Source organism: Brassica napus, chromosome A9, assembly GCF_020379485.1.
Source record: "Brassica napus cultivar Da-Ae chromosome A9, Da-Ae, whole genome shotgun sequence".
In the NCBI taxonomy this organism is placed as follows: domain Eukaryota; kingdom Viridiplantae; phylum Streptophyta; class Magnoliopsida; order Brassicales; family Brassicaceae; genus Brassica; species Brassica napus.
The window spans coordinates 12,468,511-12,492,226 of NC_063442.1; the positions used below are offsets into that span (position 1 = coordinate 12,468,511).

General features: G+C 33.3%; 3 protein-coding genes across 4 annotated transcripts; all 3 read left to right on the forward strand.

Annotated features, from left to right (window-relative positions):
• The first annotated feature begins 11,331 nt into the window (after positions 1–11,331).
• On the forward strand, positions 11,332–12,962 carry LOC106435181 (AP-2 complex subunit sigma-like). The gene is made up of 6 exons (XM_013876043.3): positions 11,332–11,458; positions 11,529–11,627; positions 11,702–11,752; positions 11,926–12,099; positions 12,560–12,619; positions 12,722–12,962. The coding sequence occupies exons 1-6, from the start codon at positions 11,456–11,458 to the stop codon at positions 12,761–12,763; spliced, it is 429 nt and encodes a 142-aa protein (XP_013731497.1). The 5' UTR covers positions 11,332–11,455; the 3' UTR covers positions 12,764–12,962.
• Positions 12,963–13,734: 772 nt separating this feature from the next.
• On the forward strand, positions 13,735–16,488 carry LOC106435190. The gene is made up of 4 exons (XM_048739959.1): positions 13,735–14,225; positions 14,354–14,431; positions 15,807–15,903; positions 16,001–16,488. Exons 1-4 carry the CDS (start codon positions 13,866–13,868, stop codon positions 16,297–16,299), a joined length of 834 nt encoding a protein of 277 aa, XP_048595916.1. The 5' UTR covers positions 13,735–13,865; the 3' UTR covers positions 16,300–16,488.
• A 2,553-nt stretch (positions 16,489–19,041) lies between these two features.
• LOC106435182 lies at positions 19,042–20,917 on the forward strand. 2 transcript variants are annotated; one of them, XM_048739961.1, is made up of 8 exons: positions 19,042–19,228; positions 19,321–19,415; positions 19,490–19,559; positions 19,627–19,871; positions 19,952–20,117; positions 20,195–20,471; positions 20,570–20,609; positions 20,675–20,917. In XM_048739961.1, the coding sequence occupies exons 2-6, from the start codon at positions 19,323–19,325 to the stop codon at positions 20,455–20,457; spliced, it is 837 nt and encodes a 278-aa protein (XP_048595918.1). In that variant the 5' UTR covers positions 19,042–19,228; positions 19,321–19,322; the 3' UTR covers positions 20,458–20,471; positions 20,570–20,609; positions 20,675–20,917. The 2 variants fall into 2 exon arrangements, with proteins under 2 accessions (XP_048595918.1, XP_048595917.1); XM_048739960.1 differs by having other exon boundaries at positions 19,064–19,415.
• Positions 20,918–23,716: the final 2,799 nt, after the last annotated feature.

A 23,716-nucleotide genomic window follows, 5' to 3' on the forward strand; every position in this document is an offset into this window, starting at 1 on the left:
ATTCATGTAATAAATACTTATTTTAAGTATTCAATAAAATCTTAGAGTTTCTTATAATAATTTGGGATTGCACTCGGATTTGGTATGAATATTGATACACTAAAATTGGATCTTTGCTATTGTGAAGTTAACAGGGGTTGTTGAAATATTTTCGATTCAATTCCAGAAAGCCATGAGTTCGATATCAAGCTAAGACAAATCATTTAAGAGAAACTGGCGTGAATGTACCCAAACACACACATATTTTGCCATCTACCCTTATAAAAGGGAAACTGTTTTGTGTGACCATTTTACCTCTACAGGCTAAGGTGTTTCTCTCTCTCTCTCTCTCTTCTCTTCCCTATCTTCTAATCCTTTTATCTCTCGCACATGTTGTTTTTATGCTCTCATTCTTCATCATAAATCTCTATTTTTTTACTCTGATTTTTTTGACACACATAATGCTAATGTTATTATCTCACATAATTCTATTGTTTCCAATTTCAAATCTTTAAATCTACATTCTTTTATTTAGATAACATGTACGTTAGCAGCTATTTTATTACTTACCTGCTATTATTTTATATTTTAATGGATTCGCAATCGATACATAGAGTGTTAGCTGTTACAAATAGATTTAGGGCTATTTGATAGATAACTGATTAGATGTTAATTGTTTCATTAACCGATATATGATTTGTTAGTCGTTTGTAATCTGATATATATAAATATTTAGCTGATAAATATCTCTTAGTGTTCAGTTAACATAATGTATACCCGCTAAATTTAGAGTTACATGTTTTCGATAAAGCTGAAGGGATTTTTCGTCCGCACAGTGTCAAAAGGCTACTCCTTTTTGAATTATCCACATTTATGGGTAGTTTGCCAATTTGGTCCATTTTTGGATATATTTGACACATTGTCCCATCATTTAATGCAAATAAAATAAAATAATTAAAATACAGCAAGTAGCATAGTTGGTTTGGCTTCAGATTATTAAAAAACTAGGTTCAAGGTGATTCATCAGGATACTTAGGATCATGAGCCACACAACTTTGTAGGGAAGACAATACGAGCCAATCTAGAACTTGAACAACAAGATGAGATAAATCCACTATCGTGGTGTCTACCAACTTATCAAGCAATCCTAATACCTAAATTGTCATTTGGATTAGAGAATGATGACAAGCATTAAGCTCGGATTCAATTGGTTCACAATTTGTCTTAACATCACCTTTCGTTGGCTAAGGACAAATCACATATCTATGCTTTTTCTAGAAACCTAAAACACTTTTAGTGATTAGATTAAACCTATATTCTTTTTTTTTTTGAATTATACAGGGGTATCATGGCCCCACATAAGTGGTCCAGACTAGTCATGTGTTGCCACGTGTCAATCTATTATCCATGGCGATGCCGAAATCTTAATTTCCCAGTGACCGGGACTCGAACCCTCGTAGCTTCTCCATATTAGACTTTTGTCCTCAAGTTAATCACCACCAGGCCACAAGCCCTGGTTTAAACCTATATTCAGATGCTAAATGACCAGTTTAACACAAGCAGTAAGTTCAACAATAGATAGAGATATCAAAGAATAACAATCCTATTTGTGTCTAATCCCTGACACTGTAAACCTAACAAATCAACTACTCAATCATAATCACATAAATAGTAGAGAAGACATATGAAGAAGACATAAAAAAAACTATTGCAGTAAAAATAACAAAAGGTTCATGATTCTTCTTAAGAGTGTAGAGATCATTCTCCCTTCCATCTCACGAAAGTTTCCAAATCTTTCTCCCTCAGAACCTCTCTCTCAAAAGTATATGTAGAAAAGTTATGTTCCTGATTCAAAATAATAAAAATAGATATATTGCAGGTCTCTGGCGGTTGTAGGAATAAAAATGGGGATTCCTAGGTAAAATTATGAAAAATTGGAAACTTCCTTAAATATTTCTGCCTCCGGAGTACGCACTCGGGTGCTTTGTTCGGCTGCTCCATGTGAAAGTCTCAAATTTGAACTTTTTTCTGCATGCCTTTCCAAAACTCTACAACCTACTCCAGACTTAAAATGATTCAAGAAGACTTAAAAAGATTTGATAAATACGTAAAAACCAATTGGAAAACATATATACAAGATATCAAAAATACCATATATCAAATATTTTCTGTAATTTTGAAATTTTTGGGGTTTTTCCAATTCGTGTTTGGTTCGGATAAAACACATAATCCAAAATAACATAAAACAAGTTTCATTCAGTTATGTCGGATTTAGTTCAGTTCAGATTCATTTTATTAGGTCAAGTTCTATTCGGAGTTTTGGATTCCATTTATTTACCTACTCCAAATGACTAATTCAAAAAATAGTAACCAGTGCCCGATACGTGGTAGCAAAGAACAGAAATCCCATGTGCGAGATGCATAAATGACAAGAAGATTAAGATGTTAAATTTACTTCAAACTTTTTACTTTTTATATAAAATTTATTTACCCATTAAATAATTCCATAATTATTATTTTATTAGATGGAGTTTGATTATAAATTTTATATTTAACACTTTTAACAGTTTGAAAATTTGAGAAATTGTTTAAAAATTCTAAGTTGAATACAACTTTTCAAATATACACTCAATCAAAAATACCATGATATTTGGCTTTAGGGTTTATTGTTTATTGTTTAGTATTTAGGTAGTGGGATTGAGTTTATAAACACCTATAAATAATTTTTAAATATTTATAAATGTTTTAGAATGGTTAATTTTATCTTATTCATATTAAAATTAAGATATTTATGAAAATAGTTATATTTAAAAGTAAATTTGAAAAGTAATATCATATTATAGAGCTTAAAGTTTATATCAAATCAAATAATTTATTGTAAAATCAATATTAATTTTGGTATGCTTTATTAAGAGAGAATAGTTCAAGAACTTAAATTTTTCTTCTTATTAACTTAAGGAAAATGTAAATGTGATAATGTATTATCCTCTATATATTATTTGACAAACATTTTTAAGTTGTACATTGAGTATACTGCTAAGGTTTCAACACCATAGCTCTTCTAACATTACATATTAAAAAGACTTAATTAGTAGAAATATTACAAAACTGTCATTGTATATGATATAGTGGACCACCCATTAATCATATATCAATAACTAAATATTTTTTCCATAAATATAAACTAATATGATCTACAACAAAAATGATAATTAATGATACTAGATAATAAAGTTTTTCTAACAATTCATATATCTCTATCATATTTATTAAATAAATTAAAAATCATATAAATGATATAATATAAATTAAAAAAAACTCATATGCTATATTTAAAATTTTTAAAAACGAAATTACTAAAACTATTAAAAATTTTACATTAAAAAATTTGTAATCAATGGTTTGAACTCTTTTATAAAACAGATGCAAATCATAAATGTACGATCTTGATCATTACTATATTTATGATCATTTTGTTGAATTGAAATACTCTAAATTATCATAGAAAAAAAAAACTAATCATCTTTTATGTTTATCTGGACGGTGATACTATGCTCAGTTTAATGCTTTTTGACCAAAAATATTAAAATCAACTGGTCACATTTTAGTGGACCTTTAACAATTGTTATATGTCCATAAAAATGAAACTTTATAAACTTAATTGATTCAATGATGTTAAAGAGAAAAATACATATGTACAACTTATTCAATTATAAATGATCATCTAAATATTCTTAAACATCAAATTTCACCTCATGCAGGGCAGGAATCTCATCCTAGTATACAAGTATAAGGCGGCTAACTATATATGTATGTCTATATGTCTAATACACCCTTTATACCTCTAAAACTTAATTTAGAGCTGGAGTGAAGAGACTTGATACTAATATACGGCTGAGAATCGAATAAAATATACTAGGATGGAAAGGTTTAGTGAGTATATCCGCAAGTTGGCCAACATTAGGAATATGATTTAGCTTCAGAGAACCATTTTTTACCTGATCATAGACAATATAGCAGTCTATCTCTATATGTTTGGTTTGTTCATGGAAAATTGGATTCATAACTAGCATTTTGTTTATCACAGTACAACTTGGTGATGTTATTTACTTCAATCTTCAAATCACGCAGAAGTTGTAGCCAAATCAGCTCAAAAGTAACTTGATCCAAACTTCTATACCCTGCTTCAGTACTGCTATGATTTACTGTTTGTTGTTTCTTGCATTTCCACCTGATCAAGGAGGTACCAAATAGACACAAAACCATTTCCAGCATCCGCAAAAACATTGAGACAGAGGTAGCTGAATAGAAAATACACTGACCACTGGAGTTCAAATTAATATTGTAAGAATGCCATGGGCAGTAATAGTTTAGCCTTGGTGTTTTACTTCTTGCTTCTTTAGTATAATCCCTTAGACATTATTTGAGAAGTGATTTGACATATGTCCTTATCACAATTATTTTGAAAGAAAAATGATGACATGGCACACTAACAATGATGACATTGCTTGAAGCTAATTGTGACATATATACTCTTTTTTTGATGAAATATCAAATTTATTGATCAAGCAAATAATGTTATTTACATAAGTAAGGCTACTCTACTATCCTTATGTATGAACCACATCTTGTTCACATGTTGTTCAAAGCAAAGAATGTTATTTACGTGACATGTATACTTACACGTATTATTGATTTATATTTTTGGTATTTCTTAAAATAAGGTAATCACTAATAGATCATCATTAATATACTAGTAAATAATATAATAGTAGAAATAAAAACTTAATAATATTTTACAATTTTTGAAACATTATTTAATTCATTTTTATAATTATATTTTTATTACCAAAACAATTCTTCAAAATTTATGCAGCTTTTGAAAAATCATAATTTTTAATCCCAATACCATTAGTTTTTTTAAGAAAAATCTAAAAATTTTAGAAATATTATTGATTTTACATTTTGATAATTATATACCTAACAATTTTTCTCTTAATTTTATAGAATTCGATTTAATATGTCTTAACCAAAAGAAAGTAGATAAAAATATTTCCAAGATTATAATTTTAAATATATACATATATATTCTTAAATTTTAAATTAACAAAAAAAAATTTTTAAATATAATTTAAATTTTAAAACTTCTATTTTGCACATGGTGCAGAAAAACACCTAGTTTATTTAGTATAATGAAGAATCCTATTTTATTTGATTTTACCCTAACATATACCACTTCTAGTGAGTTCATTTTCCACCTTTTATCATTTGACAATTTTAGTAGTGGTCTTATTGTATTTTTAGTAGCTTTGCTGGGACACACATAACAAACCATTTCACTTTGCTCTTGGCAAATGTAAATTGTGAAATAAAGATCCATTCTACAGATTATTTAACTTGTAATCCCAAAATATAGCTTAACTCTCTGACCTTCGTAATCCCAAATTTCTCTACCAACTCATGTGAAGTCCAACAAAGAATGTCATCAACCTTCTATGTTTAACAAAAATCAGGAGCCATGCTACTCTTAATTAATATTGCAAATTGGCCAAGAATTAAGGCCACATTTAGTGAAGTCAAAATGAGGCAAAGTTAGGTTCAGGGAAAGGCATGTTTTTTTTTTCTCTTTTACCAATGGCTTATTTCTTCTTCTTTTTTTGACAACAAAGGCTCCATATATTATTAAATTACCTCCTAGAGGTTGGTCTCTGGAACCATCCTGCTTAGGGGAAGAGTGTTTACATGGGAGAAGATTATTAGATATAGAGAAGTGTACATAATACACGTGTACATACTTGTATATATATACTCACATGTACATTCATTCATTAATTAATAAGAGATATACTTTAAGTTTGTTACACTCTTGATATGGTATCAGAGCAAATACAATAGCTTCCGCCATTTTCAACGGCTTCTTGACCTTGCGAGCTTCGATTCTTCCTCATGAGTGCTTCGATTCGTCAGATTCTCGTTGATTCCTTGCTTCTCTGGATATCTCTTGTTCGTGACTTTCTTGATTTCATCTCGGTGGTGGTTTTCATTCGGATTCTTGTTTCGTTAACGATCTGAGCTCCGATGACTTCGACGGAAGCTAATCAAGCTCCGGTAACTACTCCGATCGATCACTACAACAATCCTTTCTTCCTCCACAACTCCGATCATGCTGGATTGGCTCTTGTTTCCGATCGCCTCTCTTCTGGTGCTGAGTTTCACTCTTGGCGACGATCGGTTAGAATGGCGCTCAACGTCCGTAACAAATTGGGGTTTATTGATGGTACGATTCCTCAACCTTCTTCTGATCACCGTGATTCGGGTGCTTGGTCTCGCTGTAACGACATGGTCTCGACTTGGTTGATTAACTCTGTATCAAAGAAGATAGGTCAGAGTTTACTGTTTATGTCTACTGCTGAATCGATATGGAAGAACTTGATGACTAGGTTTAAGCAAGATGATGCACCTAGGATCTTTGAGATTGAGCAAAGATTGAGTAATATTCAGCAGGGATCTTCTGATGTGAGCACATACTACACGGAATTGGTAACATTGTGGGAAGAATATCAGAATTACGTTGATCTTCCTCTCTGTACGTGTGGAAAGTGTGAATGTAATGCAGCTCTATCTTGGGAGAAGCTTCAACAAAGGAGTCGAGTTACCAAGTTCTTGATGGGGCTTAATGAAGCGTATGATTCTACAAGAAGACACATCTTGATGCTTAAACCAATACCTTCCATTGAAGAAGCTTTCAACATGGTTGCTCAAGATGAGCGACAGAAGTTGCTCAGGCCTTCCTTGAAGCCTGATAGTGTTGTCTTTCAAGCATCTGCTCAAGCTCAACCTCAGTATTCAGAGTCGATGGACAGTGCTTCTTTTGCTGCAGCCGTTGCTTACCGTCAGAAACAACGTCCTGTATGCACTCATTGTGGTTTGGCAGGTCACATTGTTCAAAAGTGTTTTAAGCTGCATGGTTATCCACCAGGTCATAAGCTGTATCACACCAACTCTTCTCGTGGTAACAACTCAGGACAGAGTGGACAATATTCCCGTGGTAATCAGTCTACTCAGCAGCAGTCTAATCCTTCTCAGCATTCGACTCAAGGAAACACTGTTGCTCATATTCAGAACAATGTGCCAGCTTCAACCCTCAATCTTTCTCAGTTCAATCAAGATCAGGTTAATCAGTTGATTCAACAACTTCAGCAACATGTACGTCCTACAGATTCTGCTGTTAACTTTGCTTCTTTGCATCCGACTATCAGTGCTCATGGTGTGATGCCTGTTAATTCAACTTCTGGTATTGTCCCTTTTCCTTCCACAAGTTTACGTTTTGAGAACCATGCTCTCACATTTCAACATCAAACACTTTCATCTCTTACACATACTATTCCTAATGGTGCTTGGATAATTGACAGTGGAGCTACAACTCATGTATGCTCTGATTTGTCACTTTTTGGTGCTACTTATCATGTTACTGGTATGACGGTCTCATTACCAAATGGCACTAGGGAAAACATAACGCATACTGGCACTGTTTACTTGTCTGATAAGCTTGTTTTGCATGATGTTCTTTATGTTCCTTCTTTTTGCTTCAATCTTCTGAGTGTGAGTACCTTATTGAATCGTGATAATTGCTCTGCTCATTTTTATCCTGATTCTTGCTTCATACAGGACCATACTCAGGTCTTGAAGATTGGTGAAGGTTCTCTTATTCGCAATCTTTACATATTGAACGTTGCTGTTACTGCTTCTATTGCATTCTGTGGAACATTCCGTACTGATGAAGATATATGGCATATGCGTTTAGGACATCCTTCTCAAGACAAGTTGAAACTTTTATCTGGTACTATTCCTTTGCTTAAGTCTAGTTCTCTTGAGTCATGTCCTGTATGCCCTTTAGCTAAACAGAAAAGATTACCATACGTTTCTCATAACAACTTGTCTTCTTCGCCTTTTGATCTCATTCACATAGATATTTGGGGTCCCTTTTCTGTTGAATCTATTGATGGTTTTAGGTACTTTCTTACCATTGTTGATGATTGTACCCGGGTTACTTGGACTTATATGTTACGTAATAAAAGTGATGTTTCCACTATAATGTCTTCTTTTATCAAACTTGTTAAAACTCAATACCAAATTAATATCAAATCTATTCGAAGTGATAATGCTCCTGAACTGCATTTTGGTCCTTTGCTTCGTGAACATGGTATTACTCATCAGTTTTCTTGTGCTTATACTCCGCAGCAAAACTCGGTAGTTGAAAGAAAACATCAACACATTTTGAATGTAGCTAGAGCTTTGTTGTTTCAAAGTCATTTACCTTTGGTTTATTGGGTTGAGTGTATTCAAACTGCGGTTTTTCTTATCAATAGTTTTCCGTCTCCTTTGTTGAATAACAAATCACCCTATGAACTATTGTTAAAGAAACAACCTGATTACTCTGGTCTTAAGGTCTTTGGATGCCTCTGTTATGTTTCCACTCAACTAAAGGATAGACATAAGTTTTCAAAACGTGCAGACTCTTGTGTTTTCCTTGGATATGCAACTGGTTATAAAGGTTACAGAGTCTTAGACTTAGACACAAATATCATCTCCATTTCTCGAAATGTAGTTTTTCATGAAACTGAGTTTCCTTATAAAACTACGACTTCAATACCTGATGATTTGTTTGCTAAAGTCATTCTTCCTGTCTCAACTCCTGTTGTTTTAGATGACATGATTCCTTTACCTTCTCATTCTAGTACTGCATCATCTGTCCCTAGTGCCACACATTCTTCAGTGCCTGTCATACCAGGAACATCATCAGTGGCTCCTTCAGGTGACAGACCTAGACGTACAGGTAAAGCTCCTAGTTACTTATCCGATTACCATTGTTCCCTTGCTCGTCATTCACCAGAAAAAGCCAGCTCTTATGCTACTCCTCTATATCCCATTTCCTCTGTTCTTTCCTATTCAAAACTTTCACCTGCTTTTCAATCTATTGTTCTTTCTGTTTCTACTGAGACAATACCAAGTAACTTTAGACAGGCTATCACATCTGACATGTGGAAAGATGCAATGGGAGTAGAGTTTGCTGGTATGAATACTAATAAGACGTATACTATTGTTTCTTTGCCTCATGGTAAGAACGTAGTTGGGTGTCGTTGGGTATATGCTCTTAAGTATAACGCCGATGGGACGTTTGAAAGACCACGAGCTCGCTTAGTGGCTCAGGGCTTTACTCAACAAGAAGGTGTCGACTATACAGATACCTTCTCACCAGTTGCAAAGATGACTAGTGTCAAGCTGTTGTTAGCTCTTGCTGCAAGACATGGATGGTCTTTATCTCAAATGGATGTCACAAATGCATTTTTGCATAGTGATCTTGAAGAAGAGATATATATGAGCTTGCCTTTGGGATATACTCCTGCTCCAGGTGAAGTTCTTCCTCCAAATCCTGTCTGCCGCCTTCATAAATCCATTTATGGATTGAAGCAAGCTTCCCGTCAATGGTATACTTGTTTCTCCTCGGTTCTGTTGAAGGCTGGTTATGAGCAATCTCCTGGTGATCATTCTTTGTTTGTCAAGAAGGTGGAATCTTCTTTTACTGCAGTCCTTGTTTATGTGGATGATATCTTGATTGCTAGCAATGATGATGAAGCTGTGAAGTCTCTCAAGAGTGCTCTTCATCAAGCTTTCAAGATCAAGGACTTAGGACAAGCACGTTTCTTTCTTGGATTGGAAATAGCACGCAACTCTACGGGTATCTCTGTTTCTCAACGCAAATATGCTCTGGATCTTCTTGCGGATACTGGGTTTCTTGCTTCAAAACCATGTGCTGTTCCACTTGATCCGGCCTTGCCTATGAGTTCTGATACAGGGAAACCTTTGGAGGACATCACTTCTTATAGAGAACTCAGAGGGCGTTTGCTTTATCTCACAATCACTCCACCGGATATAACCTTTGCTGTCCATCGTCTTAGCCAATTCCTTTCTGCACCAACTGATGTTCATCTTAAAGCTGCTCATCATGTTCTGCGATACCTAAAGTCTAATCCAGGCCAAGGTCTCTTCTATGCTGCAGATACTGATCTATGCTTGAATGCATTCTCTGATGCAGATTGGGCTACTTGTCCGGATACTCGACGTTCGATGACTGGTTTTTGCGTCTACCTTGGTTCTTCTCTCATCAGTTGGAAGTCCAAGAAGCAATGTACGGTTAGTCGAAGCAGCACTGAAGCAGAGTATAGAAGCATGGCGTTGACGACTTGTGAGCTCATTTGGTTACAGCAGTTGTTGACTGATCTTCGAGTCACAGTCACTGCTGGAGCTAAACTCTTTTGTGATAACAAGTCGGCGATGCACATTGCGACTAATCATGTTTTTCATGAACGTACCAAACACATTGAGGTCGATTGTCACACTGTCCGTGATCAGGTTAAGCGTGGCTTTCTCACCTTGCATCATGTATCGAGCTCGAACCAACATGCTGATATCCTCACGAAAGCTCTGCATCCTGGTCCCTTTCATTTCCTCTTGAACAGAATGTCTGTGTCAAGCCTTTTTACTCCAGATCCTACTTGAGTTTCAAGGCTTGAGGGGGGTGTATTAGATATAGAGAAGTGTACATAATACACGTGTACATACTTGTATATATATAACATGTACATTCATTCATTAATTAATAAGAGATATACTTTAAGTTTGTTACACTCTTGATAAAGATCAAACCTCGAGCCGGCATGTAAGGAAGGCCACTCTTCTTCTTTATCATTTTCAAGGATCTTGACCAGTTGCAGATAGTCAGTGTCAAAGGTCATATCCAGATGGTCTAGTTGAATTGAGGATTTCATGGCCCACAGGCGAGTGTTAAACTCAGCATGTAGGGAGGTTAAGAGCCGGTTACTAGCGAATGAACCGAGAATCGTTGTCCCATCCTTTGTCGTTAAGACCATTCCTCCGCCAAAGATAGGATCATCTTGGTGCCATGATGCATCAAGGGAGCGGCCGAGGTTGATGTCGCGTGTAGGTGGTTTGTTGTATGGGCCTTTGAATTAGGGGTTTTATGGACCTGTTTGTTGTATGGGCCTTTGAGTTAGGGGTTTTGATGGAACTCTCTTTTTGTGGAGAATGGAGATCATAACAAGATGTTGAAAACTTGATACGAGTTATTTCTGAACTCTCTGAAGTCTACTTTCTAAATGGTAGCGTTGAAGAGTCATCGACAAAGCTGAAAAAAAAAAACATGTGTTGCTCCCTCGTTAGGTTGCTTTGTTTATGTAAACCTTATTGTTCAAATGGGCTTAAATTATCCAACGTATAATGGGCTATTGAGTTAGAGTTGAACACCATCTTTGTAATGTAATGTCTTTAACGGGCTTTTTCATTTTTGGAAAATGACCGGAAAAAATAATAATTGAATCGACCATTCCAATAAGTGTTCTGCCGAAGATCTTACGGAACCTTGGATGCGTTTTCTTGTGTTGTGAATCCGGGAATAATGGTATATATGGTTTTAAGATTCTTCGAATTCGATGTCTGAAATCTCATTTTGGTCGAATTTGTCTTTGCAGATCCGATTCATATTGTTGCAGAACAGACAAGGCAAGACTCGTCTTGCAAAGTACTATGTTCCTCTCGAGGAGTCCGAGAAACACAAGGTTGAATACGAGGTACAATAATTCAATTCTCTATTCTTTCTCCCTTCTTTGTGCTTCTTCTCATCTGATTATTAATTTGCTCTCAGGTTCACAGATTGGTTGTCAATCGCGACTCGAAGTTCACCAATTTCGTCGAGGTTTGTTAGTTCTTGCTTATTAACGAGATTAGAGTTAAAGATTTTGTGTTATTTTGGTTTAGCTTTAAGATTCTTGTTACAAAAGTCAACTAGATTGGCCTAGCACTAACAGTGAAGCTGATTAGGAATCTAAATCATGCTTGCTTATATATGTTTTTTTTTTTGGGTTGCAGTTTAGAACGCATAAGGTTATATACAGGAGATATGCAGGGTTGTTTTTCTCATTGTGCGTTGACATAACAGACAATGAGTTGGCTTACCTTGAATGCATCCACTTGTTTGTTGAGATTTTGGACCATTTCTTCAGCAATGTCTGTGAGCTTGATTTGGTTTTCAACTTCCACAAGGTACCCCCACCCAAAACATCTTTCTTTCTTTCTTTCTTTCGTTTATCCTTTTATGTTACTTCTCAAACTGTTTCATTCTTCTGCTTCCCTGTAGAGCTATGATTAGAGTTAAGGATTATGTCATTGTTTCTTCTTTACCTATGATTAGCAAATTCTTCCTTGGATATCTTACTAGTGGCTTTCTGGAAACACTTAATGATGATTGTTTGGCTTTATCATCTCTTTTTTTTTTTAATAATGGAGAAAGGTGTTGCTCTGAAATTTACGGATGAGTTTTTTAGTTGATATTATTTTACTTACTAATTTTACAATGACTAGTGACGATTCTTGTTTGGCATTATCATATCAAGGTAAGGCAAAATACTGATGAGGGATAGATAAATGATGCTTCGAAATTTCTGTATTAGTTCTTTATTTGTTTTTAATTTTTACTAAATTCACAATTGTTGTTTCATGTAAGGTGTACTTAATTCTGGATGAATTCATTCTTGCTGGAGAGCTTCAAGAAACAAGCAAGCGGGTGCGCTCATAAAACCTTTTTTGTCTTCTTTTCTCAGAGCATTTTTGTCGTTTATTGTTGGCAGTAAACTGAAAAGTTATCCATCAACTCTCTTTGTTGCAGGCGATCATTGAGAGGATGTCAGAACTGGAGAAGCTTGAGTGATGAGGTTGGGAGATTCTATGATTGATAGTCAAGAATGAAAATGAGCAGTATGAGTCTTCCGTTTTGCTCCTTTCTGTTATGTTCTGCCTACCTTAAACACACCTTTTCATTTTGATTGATTAAAAACCTCTAATGGTAAACAAAACATTTATTTGGACAACTCAAAGAAAGAATATGATGGTCTGAGACATTGTGTTCAGATGCAATTGTCTTCTTTCGCACTGATATAAAAGAAAACCAAATCATGTATTGTTACTGCAATTCATGATGGTTTAGGTTTTTATGAATTTCACTAAAAGCATTGCCTTTACTATGGCCCTGTCCATTTTCAGTCTGGCATTAAGGAACATGGCCTATGTTGTTTGATTTTGAATAGTACGCCGAATTCTAACTTCAATACAATAATCACTTAATCCACCTTTGAATTTGTGACATTAAATACGCCAGAATTCCGATTTCACAAAGCTATTGAATAAGATATCATCCAAAACTCCCACAATTCAAACTATTATATTACCAATTTACCATCAACTCATGCGCATATTATGCTGGCGTGTTATCAAAGGCTAGCGTGCATGCGTCTGCGTCCCATCTATTCTTCAGCGGTCGAGCTCGGATAACTCTCAAAATCACGTGTGAACTGGGGTCTGCGGAATTTTTGCACAAACGATTCCTATAAGTATTTTTTATAAAGTAGTCATAGTTATTTGCTTATTTAAAAAAAAACTTTTCTACGATGGAGAAAAAAACAGAAAAGTTTTAATATACAAACAAAACAGAGGAAGAAAAAGTTGAAGCATTCACTAGTTTTGACACGTGTTTTATACTGTCTAGCTGGACAAAAAGTCCGGCTTAGAATTGTGCATTTTAGACACGCATACCATAGCGACGGTCCAGAAAAAAAGAGAGAGCTGAACCTTTCTCAGAAAGTACACAACAAAACAAGAAAACTAGAAATATCCCACGAATCTTCTCTTTTCCTTTGCAGCCACGCTGCCACACCAAGGCATCGTTTTACACTTCATTACACAAAAATGTGTCGGTGTATATATATGTGGTATAGACCTACGAAAGCTCCGAAAAATAAAGCAAATATAGAGCAATGACCACCACTAGATTACTCTTGCGTCGTAATTCAAAACCGTCGGATCTCTTTCGTCCATCATCATCATCTTCTTCGTCGCCGTCGTGTACCCTGTCACGCACAAGAATCCTGAAATGCTCGCTGGGGGGTCAGAATCAGAAACCGCCCATTAAAGATAAAGATAGAAAATCTTCGGTGGAGGTGAAAGCTTATGTGCCTACTTCAGAGATCGTGATCAAAAGTAAGACTGAAGTAAGACGAGGATTGATGGATTCTGTGTTTCTTGTATCACAAGTAACTGATATTTTTATCACGGAGTTAAGGCAAGCCATCAAAAGACGGGCATGGAAACTGCAGTTGCAGAGGAATATAGAAAGGGTATATCTACTTATCTCCTAGTATAGAAAGTTTTTTTTTTTTTTTTGCATGGATCATTTATTTGGATATTTCATCATTTTATAGAGAAACATTTTGTGAAACCATTTTAATTGTCTAATTGGATGCAGGTGATACTTGACTGCAGATTCTACACCTTATTTGCCGTTGTTGGAACTTTATTAGGTTCTGTACTCTGCTTCTTTGAGGTAGTTTTCTTCTCCAGCTTCAATTAGATCAAAATATAATTTTAAAATAATGTCGTATAATAAAACATTCATGAATCCAATCAAAATTTATCTTCAGTGGAAAACTATTTTGTTGAACTACGCTGTAGCTATGCATATGATTCAATATATCACATTTCTGTTCAGCTAAAAATGATTACTATAGTAAAAAACATGTAAAATGAAAGAAAAAAAAATTCAAAACCAAATTCTTTTCAGTTTCTAATATTTCTCAAATATCTGTAACTATTCAAATCCACACAAAGGTGTACAGATATATTGTCCCAACTACTTTCTGTATATAAAAATATGGAATTTTAAAACATCACAAAATAAATAGAATAAAAGGGGTAAAATGAATGGAATTTGAAAATATGGAATTTAAAAACATCACAAAATAAATTTTGTCGGTTTGACAAAAAGGTATTAATTTCCACTTAAATTTATTAATTTTAATGCGATACAAATACATATGAAAATAAAAAAAAAGGATCAATTTCCGTCCAATTTATTAGAAGGGGAAATTTTTATTTCATTTTTTCCGTTATCTTCGGTGGAAAATGGATAGGTTTTCAAAATTTTGTTTTAATAAAAAATAGGATAGAAGTTTTTTTTTTTTTTGTCAAACAGGATAGAAGTTTACGTAACCTAGGGTGAACCTTTAGGTTCACCAACCAATAGAAAATTGTCATTTTAAATATAGTATCTTTTAATTAAGGAAACCAAATAACTTGATAAATTGTATTATTTTTTCAAAATAAAATTTAAAAATAAATAAAAATAATATATAAAAACGAATTTAAAAAAAATAATAATGTTGTCAACAAAACACTAAACCCTAAACTCTAATACTAAACCCTAAACTCTAATACTAAACCCTAAACTCAAATACTAAACCCTAAACCCTTGGAAAAACACTAAACATGTTGTCAACAAAACACTAAACCCTAAACTCTAATCCTAAACCCTAAACCCTTGGGAAAACCCTAAACCCTTAGGTAAATCCTAAACCCTTAGGTAAACCCTAAACCCTTGGAAAAACACTAAACATTTGGATAAATTCTAAATTATAAATCTTAAACACTAAACTCTAAATCTTAAAAACAAATATTTTTTTTAAATAATATTTTTTTAGAACTATTGTTATTTTTTATTTATTTAATTTTTTATTTTTTATTTTAAAAGCATAATATAATTTGGCAAGTTATATTGTTTCCTTAATTAAAAGATACTAGATCTAAAATGATAACTTTCTATTGGTTGGTGAATCTAAAAGTTCACCCTAGGGGGTGAACCCAAGAAAAAGTCATTCGATAAAACGAATCAGTTGAAATCTAATGTTACGTGCGATTTACAGGGCTGCTCTCGTGTTCTAGAATGTTATTCACATTATCTTAAGGGATTGTCCCATGGAGTAAAGAGTAACACAGTTCATATTTTAATCGAAGCCATTGGTATTGCTCTAATCCTGATGACTCATTGAGTGGTGTGCATGACTTTCTAGAGTAAAAGCACCTTGACCATCTTTGTTTATGATCTCTAAAACTGCAGATATGTTCTTGTTCGGCACATCCATGCTAGTTCTAGGAAACGCTTTTTATAACATGTTTGTGAGTTGCAAAACAAACCAAAGCAATCAATCGATTGGTGAAGTAAAGGCGAGAATAGGGTATGCAGTGGTAATGATACTTCACGTTGGGATGATGGAGAAGTTCAAGACCACGCCATTGGTGACATGTATGGACCTCGCTTGTTTTGCTGCATCACTCTTCATTTTATCGGCTTCTATGTTCCTTTTGTCTAGATTGTCTTCATCGCTACGAACTCGTAAAACCGGCGAAAGAGTTTAATTGATAGATCAAAAGAGGATTGTCGTCAGTTAGAAAAAAAAAAACAGGCTTGTCGTATAGAACTATTTTTTTAGTATCACAAATATTTGTTATAGACTTATAATTTATACTGATACTTCTATTTCATTAATTTTATTTTCGTATGTATAAAACTTTCAGATGGTTCAGAAAAAAAAGTATTCTTCTAAATTTTTCTTTTGATAAAAAGGTGAAATTGTTTTTTGAACTAAAGACTTTCAATTTAAAATATAAACTATTACATGATAAGACCAAGATGTCTTATAGTTGAGAAGAGTTTATATGAAACAAGCTTCATGATGTATTGAATCCCAAACCAATGAAACAAAGGTAGATACTAGAGACGCCACCAATTGTAGTAAAGACAATAGCTAATGATAGGAACCACGGTCGCGACGCCATATTTTCCTCTTCCTTGTATTGTATGTCATTCCATGTTCCGGTGCTTGATAGGAGGTTTTGATTCGTTCCCACCTCGTGTCAATCTGAACGAGCTTGAAGGCTCAATCTCAACTTCAGTCCCATCACCTAGCACAGTAAAATGAGAAGCACTCTCTAATGCACAATGGTTAGGTACGGTTGTGGTCATGGGATCAACAACAATAGATTCTAGGACCTCATTGTTGATAATGTTGGATGGAGTAGATTCCATAATCGGTGTATCAATGGGAATAGATTGTGAATATACTAATGTGGTGACGTCATGAGCAATCTCCCTATTAGATAGCAAAGCATGAATTGGATCAGCTGCACTTGGAACTTCTAAGACATTTGTACTCCGGAACACAAAAGCTGGTGAAGAGGGGATTAAAGGATCCCTTTGTTGTAGAAAACGGTCAATATCCATAATGAGAATTTCACTACTAACAATTGTTGTATGTGGCGGTAAGGTTGGATTTTAAGTCGGCTTAGAAGGTAAAATGCACCTCTTCTCTTTGTGGCCGAGGTTACCACACCTCTCACACATGGATGAAATTCATGTGTATTCAACATCAGCAAGAAATATGCTATCTTGTTTATCATCAAGTGCAATAAGCTTTAGGAAATCTCTATCCAGCTCCATCTCAACCAAGACCTTTGCTTCACCCATATTGGTAGGATCAAGTCGAAGTTAATGAGTAAGAATATGATCTCCAAGTCATGAAGCAATGTGACTTATCCATGGTCTAGAGTAACAACAATAAGAATGTTCTTAGATTGGCCCATACCGGTAACATAGATAGGGATTTTGAAAGAGCCCTCTGAAGCCATGGCATGACGATAACCATAACTCACAACATAAGATTTTTGAAAATACTACGTGTTTCCCTTGAATTCTTAGAATCATTACATTATTTTATTTTTATAGATTTTCACAATTTACAAAAAAATTTTACAACTATTTTAAAATTTAACAAATCTCTAAACTTTTAAAATTAACAAACTTTAGTGAAATCTAAATCCCATTAACACCCTTAGATTTGTAGGGAAAAGATTGAGAGAAATAGGAAGAGAAAGTAGGAGATAAAAGATGATTTTGGCTAGTTGATGAATTTTTTTTTTGTTTATTTGGTCTAATTTCCTCTTTGATAATAAGGATTTTTAATAATTAAACCCCTCAACTAAAGATAAAAAAAAACCTTAACTAAAAATTCTGTGAAATAAACTTTCAATGTCAATTTCGTTAATATATATTACCCTCTGTCTAAAAAACCGTGCCAGAGGGTGATATATGTTAATGGTTTATAAGTTGAGAGTTTATAATGTTAAAACTTAGTTGAGGGTTTTTTTACGATTCAAAAATAGTTGAGAGGTTTTATCACTAAAAGTCACTAAATGTTATTAAAATATTTATTACTTCCTCCGTTTCAAAATAGATGATGTTTTATGGAGTTTTTGATGTTTCAAAATAGATGATGTTTTCATATTTCAATGTACTTTTTAACTTTATAAAAAACTGTGTAACAAATCATATTTTATAGTCTGTTTTGTGATTGGTTGAATAATTTTTACTTTATATTTTAATGATACTTTTTAGATAAAAAATAAGTTTCTTAATAGTTGTGTCATATCCTAAAACTTCATGTATTTTGAAACAGAGAACTTCATGTATTTTGAAACAGAGGGAGTATCATTTATACATTGTTTTAGATTGACTTATAAGCCTTTAAAACTAATTTATAAATTTTAATATATTAATTTTTACGATTCATCATTTTAGGTGAGAGTTTTTTTTTAAGATTCACCTAATACTAATAATCTATAATTTTTGGGGCAATTCTTCTAGATATACTATTTTCAAGTTTTGGTCACAAAAATAGACCATAAGAAGAAAATGACCAAAATATTTCATTTAATAGGTAAAATGACAGTAATACCCTAGATAAAAAATAATTAAAAAATAAAAAATAATAATTTTTTTTATAGTTTTAGATTATATGTTTTCAAATTCGAACTTTTTTATAAATTTTTTTTTCTTGATTTTTTTTAATTATTTTTTAAAATTTTCTTTTTTGTAATTCGAAAATAATTTGAAACTATTTTTAAAATTTTTATTTTCAAATTTTTAATATTTATTTTTTATTTTATAAAATTTTAAGATTCAATCACAAATCTCAATCATTTAACTCTAAATCCTAAAGTTTATATTAGTTAATTCTAAAGGTATAAATGTATATTTATTTTTGTTACAAAAAAAATTTTTTTAGTGTTATCCTTATTTCTCTAATTTTTGTTTAGGGGGTATTACAGCGTGCGTTAGAAAAAAAAAAAAAGGGGGTATGACAGCGTTTTATCCATCCCCGTCACCAGGATACTCCTCCCCTCCCCTTTGACTCCGACAGTAGAGGTCTCTGAAAGTTTGGGAGAAAACGAGAGAGAGAGAGAGAGTAGCAGGGGTCAATTAGGGTTTAATCCAAACGATAAATCTGAGGTTCGTGCAGTCCTGAGAAATTCAACGGTTTGCTTCTTGTAGCTGAGTTTGTATGTTAATACTAAATAGCTTTTTCGTCTATCTTGAATCAGAAATGTCTCAAATCAATCTACCGTTTGAAGTCGGTCACACCATCGAAGCTAGATCTTTCGAATTGGGGTTTCGTGGAGCATGGTTTCGTTGCAAGGTACACTCCTCCTCAGTCAGTTTCTTATACATATCCATGTCAAAAATACTCATTATGTTATTTTCTTTTATCAGATTACAAAGATATTCAACAAAGGGAGAGCATTATTCTACGATTTGGAGTATCTTGATTTCACCGAAGAAGGTTGGCTTTTCAATCCCTTGGTTTTTTCAAGTGCTTAGATAGTTAAAACATTTTGAAAATTGCTCAGGAATACACACAACAAAAGTATTCCAAAAACGCCAAGGCGAGAACGATAATATCCTAATGGTTCGACCCATACGTCCACGTCAGTCTCATGAAAATGAGGAATGTTGTGGTGGAGAAGAAGAAGAAGAAGTTGTTGTTGTTGTTCATGGTCTTTGGAAGGTGGGAGACTTGGTGGACTGGTGGAAAGACGATTGCTATTGGTCTGGGACGGTTCTAGAAGTGAGCGAAGAAGATGAAACGGTTAAGGTATGTGAAAGTTTTGAACTTTGTTGCAAAATGTGCTTTTAGAGGCTGTTTGAGATTTAGATTTTTGCATCTTTTTGTAGATTGAATTGGTGCCTGAACCGTATGGGGAAGGAAAAGGCTACGATGCTATGTTCAAGGATTTGGTTCCTTCATTGGAATGGTCACTTGAAGATGGATGGATTGTGCCTTTCTCTAAGGTTGGGGAAAAAAGGCAGTGTGCTACGCTAATGAAACTTCCAAATGAAGGTTAGGTTCAACGAGTTTTTTCCAAATGTTTGAGATGTTAACTCATTCCTAGATGATCTGGTGGTTTTTGGATATAGGAGCTGAAGAAACTAGAGAAGAAGAAAAGCAGAGACCTACAAAGAAGTTAGCAGTTGAAGAAGAAGAAAAGCTGAGACCCACAAAGAAGTTAGTAGGAGATGAAGATCTTGCGTTGAATATCATGGAATCAGAGTCTATAGAAGCTGCTTTGATGGACTTGGAGGAGCAAATTGTTCGAATCGAATGGATTAAAGGAATGTTATTGCTAAATTCAGATAATTCAACCTGGATATATGAGGATTATCCTCCTCCATCTTCCTAAATATATGTGACAGGTTATAATCATCTCTCTTTCATCTTTTTCTTTGAACCTAACCTAAACGTCTCTCGAGTTGCCTTTTAGCCTTCTCAAGTTGTTGTTTCATTTTGTTCAGGCTTTGAATTAGTTATCTTCTGTATCACAATTTGTTACAGGTAAGATGGATTTTTACTTTTGCCATGATTTCTGATGGATTCTAAGAAACGTTTTTTTTTGGCAGTCCTTAGGTGGAGGAGTAGAGTAGAAGATGGAAATGAGGGTAAGACCTAAGGTGGATCATATTTGACACGTTTTGGGAAGATAGAAAACGGAACATGACTCTGTTTTTTAGACGTCTTTCTTTTAGGTATTTTGGTTTCCTTTGTTTGTTGATATACTTTGCAACAATTTCCTCTGTATTTAACCTCGAACCTACTTTTTGTAGTCTGGGAATTGATCTAACGAGAAAGTTAAGGATTAGTAATCTCATTCTCTAAGGGATGTTTTCGCCTTTTAGGTAAACAAGATCTTGTTCCGTTCCTTCAAACTATCTCATAATCGTTGGTTTCAAAAAGAATACCCCCTACGACTTTTGACCGGAACAGAATACGATTCGACCCGAAATGGACCGGTTCGGCTTAGTTTTGGTATTTATGATTTTAACCAAAGGATATTAATACATCTATATCCACATATATCAGGTCGGGTTCGCTTTTTATCCGGAATCAATTGGATACCCATTAAATCGGAAAACATAAGAGAATTGTATTTGTTGTGAGTCAAAGCCAAGTTGAAAAGGCAAGAGCACTAGTCTATGTCAACTTTGTTATAATTACCCACATAATATACCATAAGATTTTTATTTATTTTCCTTTTTAGAAAAACAAAAATAAATTAATAAAATATAATCTAATATTTTGGATTTAAAATTGTATATCACAACTGACCCAAAACTGAGCTAGTCGGTACTGAAATTCTACGAAATATTACGTGGATACAGTTTTCTTATATACCTGAAAAAAAAAACGAATCCTACCCGAAATCAACCCAAGTATCAGTAAGTCCCATACCGTATGTTCTTCTTTGGCTGTAGTCTGTGGGAAACTGGAAATATTTATTTCAAAATATCCAAAGGCGTTTCCACTCTAAGCAATTCCGTAATATCATTGTTACTAGATTAAGATCCGAAATTATATATTATAAATATATTTTACATATTATATGTTCTTTTATATATTATAAAATAATATATATATATATATTGGATAATGAAAAAATCAATAACTATTACGTATATAATTAAATTGGTGTGAATACGTAAATAATTTTTATTAATCCAAACAGTCACTTTTTCTGTTTTCTATTTTATATAATTAAATTTACATAATATACACATAGATAAATAGTATATTTTAATATTGATATATTGTTAAATGATGCGTTCTACTTATTTGAATCTTTTATAACAAAAAAAATAAATTGCTGATAACAAATTTTTATTGTGCAATGTTTTTGAAAGTTTTAGTAATTTATAATTTTTATAAACATTCAATGCAAATTTTAAATATTAAGTTATGAGTATTTGTTCAAAGATGTTATCAGAAAAAGTTTGTTCAAAACAAAGTTCAAAATTAAAATCTTTAAGTATTTTCTATGGTATATAGATTAATTAAAAGATATTAATATATATGAGACTTTCTACTTACATAATTTTGTAATAATTTGTATCTTATCAAAAAAAAATTAAATCATGGATCATAAAAATTTCAATGTGAATTTGTTTTAAAAGTTCAAAATATAAAATATACGGAAAATATAATTTTTATTATATGATTAATGCGATTGTTTTATTTATTTTAATAACTTAAAGTTAAACAAAAATGATAGATAATACACTAATTTGTATCAAATCTTTATGATTCAAAATCATTAATTGTCATATATAATTTAGCCACATTAGCCAATTCCGTAAATTTTGTTTTAAGAATTTTGACCGCCTCAGTGAGTATTTTTTGTATGTTCATGACTCTTTTTGTGATGTAGATGATATGATTGATTGTGTCCAGTCACGAGAATATAAAGACCATCGGAATGGGTGTTTTGAACTTGGGACAATAGAACTTTTGATCAAAAGCTTCTTATTGTAACCTGAGGGATTTTCAGTACTTTGTCTCAAATTTCATTAATAAAATTACATTTTTACTAAGTATTTATCCATAAAAATTGGCTCGATCTTTACTTAGAATTTTTCAAAGGTTTTAAATAGTTTTTGGGTCAAGGTGTTTCTAGAAACTTACGAGCCAAATCCATACGAGTGTGGAGTCTTGTGTTGGTTCACACTATGGGTGCAACGGAAAATTGTGCTCTGCGTGAGTCGGTAATTATAACATCCGACTTTGTAGTATATGATAATGTAAGTTGAAAGACTTAAAAATAATTGATTTATGTCACTGAAGTGGACTTTTGTTTTCAGGTACATTTCAATAGAAAACTCAAGAATTAACTGTACTAGAAATAGAGGATCTAAAAAATAGGTGACCTATCGAAAAGTAATTCGCGACATCATGTAGTAAAGCTAAAACATGGAGAATGATCATACGATGATTAAAAGGTCAGTAAATAACTCTTTCAAACCCCCAAAATTTTTAATGCACAAGCTATTGCACGGAATAGAGCCTATGAGCCATTAACAAATGTGGGAGGCTCATTAACAATAGGTGGTCGAGGCATAACACTAATATTCAACACTATCAAGTTCTTCTTACAATATAAAGTGAACCAAAAAGAAAATAAGGGATAACTTATCATAAGCAATGAAGGGATTTGGATTAGTACGTCTCATTTGCAACTACTAATTCTTTGTGGTGTCAATAGTGATGTCCCCATTAAAGAGAAGTGAGTTCGATAAGTTAGTGCCCATACGATGACATTGTTATAAAGTTATAATGGATAAACGAAAGAAATATAGAAAGAATTCATAAAGATGAGTCTCCACAATAATTAATGGTTGCTTTATTGAGTCTAACAGAGACATCGGCACATGCCCTTATGCCAAACAACCGTTCCTTTTCCTCTTCCCTCTTTTATTTTGCCTTGTTTTCAAACTCCCATCACAAATAAACATTTTATAATTTCATAAAAGTACACTTTTATGAATAAAACCTAATTTTTCGCCTATTTTTGATGTAAGTCGGTAAACTTAGTGAAAGTAGTTTAATTGGTCGAATTTTATTTTTTTGTAAGTAGATTAGACTTGCTAACAAATATTTGAGAGGGGAGCAAG

Bases quoted from the DNA above. Each gene is read 5' to 3' on its own strand.
- LOC106435181 (XM_013876043.3), top strand. The intron at 11,753-11,925 runs GTTTGTTAGTTC...TTTGGGTTGCAG, and splicing joins AGTTCACCAATTTCGTCGAG to TTTAGAACGCATAAGGTTAT. The intron at 12,620-12,721 runs GTGCGCTCATAA...TCTTTGTTGCAG, and splicing joins TTCAAGAAACAAGCAAGCGG to GCGATCATTGAGAGGATGTC.
- LOC106435190 (XM_048739959.1), top strand. From the start codon at position 13,866: ATGACCACCACTAGATTACTCTTGCGTCGTAATTCAAAACCGTCGGAT. The intron at 14,226-14,353 runs GTATATCTACTT...AATTGGATGCAG, and splicing joins TGCAGAGGAATATAGAAAGG to GTGATACTTGACTGCAGATT. The intron at 15,904-16,000 runs GTATTGCTCTAA...CTAAAACTGCAG, and splicing joins TATTTTAATCGAAGCCATTG to ATATGTTCTTGTTCGGCACA.
- LOC106435182 (XM_048739960.1), top strand. From the start codon at position 19,281: ATGTTAATACTAAATAGCTTTTTCGTCTATCTTGAATCAGAAATGTCT. The intron at 19,416-19,489 runs GTACACTCCTCC...TTCTTTTATCAG, and splicing joins GAGCATGGTTTCGTTGCAAG to ATTACAAAGATATTCAACAA. The intron at 19,560-19,626 runs GTTGGCTTTTCA...AAAATTGCTCAG, and splicing joins TCTTGATTTCACCGAAGAAG to GAATACACACAACAAAAGTA.